General features: G+C 39.3%; 1 protein-coding gene across 1 annotated transcript; it reads right to left on the bottom strand.

Moving 5' to 3' along the window:
* Positions 1–313: 313 nt before the first annotated feature.
* LOC124281683 (transmembrane protein 177-like) lies at positions 314–5,237 on the bottom strand. Its single transcript, XM_046717634.1, has 3 exons — positions 5,126–5,237; positions 4,396–4,582; positions 314–1,125 (listed from the first exon to the last, which is right to left on the bottom strand). Exons 2-3 carry the CDS (start codon positions 4,579–4,581, stop codon positions 403–405), a joined length of 909 nt encoding a protein of 302 aa, XP_046573590.1. The 5' UTR covers position 4,582; positions 5,126–5,237; the 3' UTR covers positions 314–402.
* Positions 5,238–5,448: the final 211 nt, after the last annotated feature.

Below are 5,448 nucleotides of genomic sequence, written 5' to 3'. Positions count from 1 at the left end.
TTTGGCTTTTTTTCATAAGAGTGAGTGAGTTTACTGCTCATTGAAATGTAATTCCGTAATTCTGTGGTGGGTTCAGAAACTTGAACATAAAAGAAAGTGTCAAGTTGCCCTGTTTTCTTTTCAAGAGTGGACTGATTTGGGAGGTCACATCTTTATCAAAAAACACATCTACTACTCATTTATTGTCATGTGAATCAAATAATGTTTCCACCAGTACTCATGCAAAAACATTGTCAAACAAAGTAGGAATTTCTTGTCCATACCTAAAAAGTACAAGAACACAACGAAAATTCCAATAAAACTGTAGGCAACCTAAGTCATATACATTTATTCATATAAAATTCATATATTTATTGAACATGCTAAAAGTACTAGGATTTCTTCTCAGTTTTGTTCTCAGGGTCAAGATCTTTCAGCTTTGCCAGCAGATGGTCTCTCCTTCGCGGAGAGCGGCATGTGAGGACTTCTCCAGGTGTGTACGGTATTTCCGTACGCTGTGTATATCTTTGGTCCTTCCTCCTTCATCAGTGACCGCAGCGCAACATTCCGCTGCAGCAGCTGGCTGTAGTACTCAATTCCCCCCTCCACATAGTCCCTCCTGAGCGATGCTGTTCGCTTCTCAATCTTTCTGTCTGTGTAATTATTATAGGTGTCCAGACCTAACAAGTACAAGGTCACCCCAATACAGCCAATAAAACTGTAGGCAACCATTCTTGCTGGTATTGGCACCTTCTTGCTAAAATTGGTCATTTTGTTAAACACAAAACCTGCACAGTAAGTGATTGAGAAGAATCCGGAGAGAAGAATGGCTTGTGTATGAACATGATAGGTGTTGATGGATATCACCTCTCGCGCTATGGCAAAACGTTTCGCCTTTTCACTGAAAATCAACGACTCGAGCAGCGAGGCTCCAGAGTCTGAATGCCAGTCGATGGCTTCATTTTTCAGGGTAATTTTGTTTCTTTCAATCTCACTGGTTGACTTGTATGTGAAGTTGTTGGGAATACCGATGATGGCGCCATCTCTGGTACTGGTAGAACCCTTGCTCAGAAGGTTCTGTCCGTATACAGTGAAGAATCGGACACTAGCTTCGGAAACAGGATCCATGTTCAGCTTGTTCAGAATCTGAAAACACACATGAACTGTCAATGTACACTGATGTTTTATACTGCAGTTTCTTGCTATTGAACTCCACCGTCATCCCCACAGAGGTCTCTCTCTTCCCCAGGGAACACATCCATAAACCAGTCACTCAGACCTGCCGATAACCAGGCAACATACACACGACACTCTTGTTGAGACAATGAAGTACATTCGGAATGTTTTTGTGGGAAGGAAGTTCAGTGAGAGGGAACATTACCTACATCAGGGTATGAAACTCTAAAACATTTCAGCCAGACCACATGTAAAACTTCCCTGGCCTGACCAAAACTTATCTTCATATACATGTCTAAATTTCAACCCGACCGTGGGGCAGGTGAATTTAAGAATCTGTTAGTCCGTGTTGAAAATAACCTGTCCCGGGCGGTCAGGCAGGCAGGTGTTTCGAACGCTGCCTACATACTGCAGGAAAAGTTGACATATAGATAGATATATTTAACATGTCAGCATTGACTCACAAACCTTGACTCACAATCATAGGGCCCAGGGGAACCCTAATTATTAGTTTTAAGGGACCTTGCAGGCAAAATGTGCATCTTGTGCAGTAATGGTGTAGAGAATTGCATGTTTGATAAATATCTTTAGAGCCCAGAATGAATCATTGATTATGTGGACTGATGGAAATCATGCTCTGAAAGAAACCACCAAAAACTTAGCAAAGTCATAGAAGTGTTATCGGTACAATGAATAATATTGTGCGTCCCTGTGGACGCAGTAAAAAAAATTCGCGTAAAACCCTGATATATCGAACCACACAGGTTTGTGGTGAAACCTTCATGATCGGTGAAGAACATGGCTGCTGTGATGTCCCTAGCGTCTAAAGGCTGGATGATATCGCACATCCAGGAGCTGATCTGTCAGAGAAATCTATAAATAGTTAACCAGACCAGATATGCCGTCTTACATGGCTGACTAGATCATAAATACAATTAAATAAACACCAACAGTTCATTTCATATCTCCTTTTATTAGTCATTAAGAAATAAAAGATGCATACAAAATCATACATCTGTACAGGTGGAACACTCCAACCTGCCTTGACTGCCAGTGCCACTTCCTAACGTTAACGGCCACTATCGACTGTTGGAGGCCAGACAAATATACTATTTAGAGTGGCAGGTATATATTACAGGGTACATTCATTTCAGATTTGGTTGTTTTACCGGGAATCCTCGTATTTAAGCCCTGCCGTTATTAAGCCCATGGGTTTTGATTTTAAAAATACTTTTAGAGTGATCTCCCTTCCAAATGTTCAAAACACGTGTTTTTGATGGAATCATTTCATCTATATTCTGCCGTTCGTGCTGTAAGAGGGTTTCACATATCCTCCAAATACAGGTGACATTTTAGACACCCAATGTGACAATTTAAATGCGTTTGATTGATATGCAGTGGCTGTTGAGAGTAAGAACGTTATTGTCGGACATATTCCAACTGATAAAAGCAAATTGTGATCAGTGACGACCCTTTCGAGGATTCCAGTTCAGAAGATGATGATTGACAGATGCGGACCAGATGATGAAAGCTCAGTGACGAGTTGTATAATGTGTTTCATTTTCATCATCATTTAATTTCAACGCAACAGTTTGAATTTTAAAAGAGTTCTCTCAAATTATAGTTATGTTGAAAAGATGATTGAATTTGTTCATGGAATAAGATTCGTTTCATTAAAAGTTAAAAAGAACAAAGTTTTCTCATATTTTACCTCCTCTCGAATTTAAGCCCAGAGCTTAATTTCAGGAAAAATGTTTCTTAGATGAAATGGGTCAAATTCAAAATTAAGCCCAGGGCTTAACTACGAGGATTCCCGGTAAGTTTCAGAAAATTATTTCTAGATTTATCTCAAACTTTTAGATCTTGCCTAGTCTATTATGGGTGTAACGGATGACAGGTTGTGTCAAAAGAATGTATCATTGCCTGTTTTATGTTCTTTAACTTGTGCAGCTCCTTGAGTTGATTAAATTTTATAAAATACTAAGGAATACTTGCATGTCAGCCTCTGTACTCACTACAGCCAGCGGATACAATTGTGACAGAGGCATTAGCATTGTGATGTCATAACTGTAAACCATGTTGACAGAGGCATTAGCATTGTGATGTCATAACTGTAAACCATGTTGACAGAGGCATTAGCATTGTGATGTCATAACTGTAAACCATGTTGACAGAGGCATTAGCATTGTGATGTCATAACTGTAAACCATTGTGACAGAGGCATTAGCATTGTGATGTCATAACTGTAAACCATGTTGACAGAGGCATTAGCATTGTGATGTCATAACTGTAAACCATGTTGACAGAGGCATTAGCATTGTGATGTCATAACTGTAAACCATGTTGACAGAGGCATTAGCATTGTGATGTCATAACTGTAAACCATTGTGACAGAGGCATTAGCATTGTGATGTCATAACTGTAAACCACGCTTGACAGAGGCATTAGCATTGTGATGTCATAACTGTAAACCATGTTGACAGAGGCATTAGCATTGTGATGTCATAACTGTAAACCATGTTGACAGAGGCATTAGCATTGTGATGTCATAACTGTAAACCATTGTGACAGAGGCATTAGCATTGTGATGTCATAACTGTAAACCATGTTGACAGAGGCATTAGCATTGTGATGTCATAACTGTAAACCATGTTGACAGAGGCATTAGCATTGTGATGTCATAACTGTAAACCATGTTGACAGAGGCATTAGCATTGTGATGTCATAACAGTAAACCATTATGACATCATACGTTTAGCAGTATTACACTAGTGTAATATTGCCCTAAATATATTACACTGCAGTATCTTTCACGGGTGAGAGCAATAAATGAATACGTCACAGCAAGAGATTCTCATGACAGGATTGGTCTCCATGAACAACAGTAGCATGTGGAACTCAGACAACATGAATGTCTGGTGGAAGGTATCTTGAGGGAATCTGTTTATGAATGTCTGGAGGAAGGTATCTTGAGGGAATCTGTTTATGAATGTCTGGAGGAAGGTATCTTTAGGGAATCTGTTTATGAATGTGTACACCCTGGGTGAGAGATCTCCATTTCAGTTCAATAATGGAAGATAAGTTAAATTTCAGGTTTCTTCAATTTGTTTGTTTGTTTGTTGATATTTTTTTTCAATTCCAACACACAGCAATCATCCAGCAGTCTGAAAGTACTCAACCTAGTCATGGAGCCTGACCACTCAGTGTTGTTGGTTAGCTCCAGGGAGTGCTTGTACAAACCTCTTGTCCGATTCTCTTTGAGTCTGCATCAAGTGGCACCGGAAGCCCATCCTTGTAGAGCTGCACCGCTTCCATGTAGCGCCGGATCCCCCACACCTGGGGGTACACCTTCCCCACATACAGCACCGCCGCCCCTACTGCAGCTATATACTGCATGTTCCTCCGCACACCTGCCAGCAACGCCATTCTGTGCAACAAGCAATCACACTCTGACCATCCAGAAACAAATACAACTTGCTATCAGTCCCCATCATACTTATCAACTGTGATTACATAAAACATGACCTTTGGACAAAAATTGCTTTATGTCAGGAAAGACATTCCAATCTTAATGTATAGGAATACAATCTCTGAAATTGAAATTATCCAAAATGTCGAAAAGGAGAAATATTCAGCCTTTCAGTTGTTTTCAGCATAACAAAACTTGTCTTCAATACTGAAGCAAAATAGACATGATACATGTGAAGACACACTTTGACATAAATTTTCAGTTGATTTTACAAAAATGAAATGAGATCTATACTACTAACCTTTATCATTTTTATTGTGAATACTCCTGATATATGAAGGACAAAATGTCAACTAAGGCCCTTCATTTTCAACAATTTCAAGGTCTGTAAAAATTCTTACATTCTACCTATATTTTCAACCCTGTATTTCAACAAAAACCATATGTGGACTACACCATGCGTTGAAAAAAAATCAGCCCATTTCAGTTAACTCCTCTTACTTTGATATTGTTCAAGAACGTCGTCTCTGTTATTTCCATGAGCTTCGCCTGGGCGCCGCCATTATAACCTTTAAAGGGTCACTTCCGGTCGGTGTTCTTCCGTATTTGGAAAGTTCCGTCATATTCCGACTTCCTTCGTAAACATTGGATTGTTCTACTTACCATAGCACTCATTACATATCATAACTGAGACAGGAGGTTGTCTGTCTTGTCTTGTCTTACATTTTTGTATCACATTTTGTGTGATATACACATGTTTCCTAGATCCATAGAAATTAGAATAGAATACATGTATACGTAAGACACAAAAAGTATATATTTAC

Source organism: Haliotis rubra, unplaced genomic scaffold (assembly GCF_003918875.1).
Source record: "Haliotis rubra isolate DU_JTF1 unplaced genomic scaffold, ASM391887v1 Scf288, whole genome shotgun sequence".
NCBI lineage: Eukaryota > Metazoa > Mollusca > Gastropoda > Lepetellida > Haliotidae > Haliotis > Haliotis rubra.
Note: the sequence above shows the minus strand (reverse complement) of the source record. Positions and strands in the feature narration are given on the sequence as shown.

What these genes read in the sequence shown, in the direction of transcription:
- LOC124281683 (XM_046717634.1), bottom strand. Translation starts at nt 4,581, where the DNA reads ATGGCGTTGCTGGCAGGTGTGCGGAGGAACATGCAGTATATAGCTGCA. An exon ending in CAAAGAGAATCGGACAAGAG is followed by an intron (nt 1,126 to 4,395) that starts GTTTGTACAAGC and finishes GTGTGTTTTCAG; the next exon opens with ATTCTGAACAAGCTGAACAT.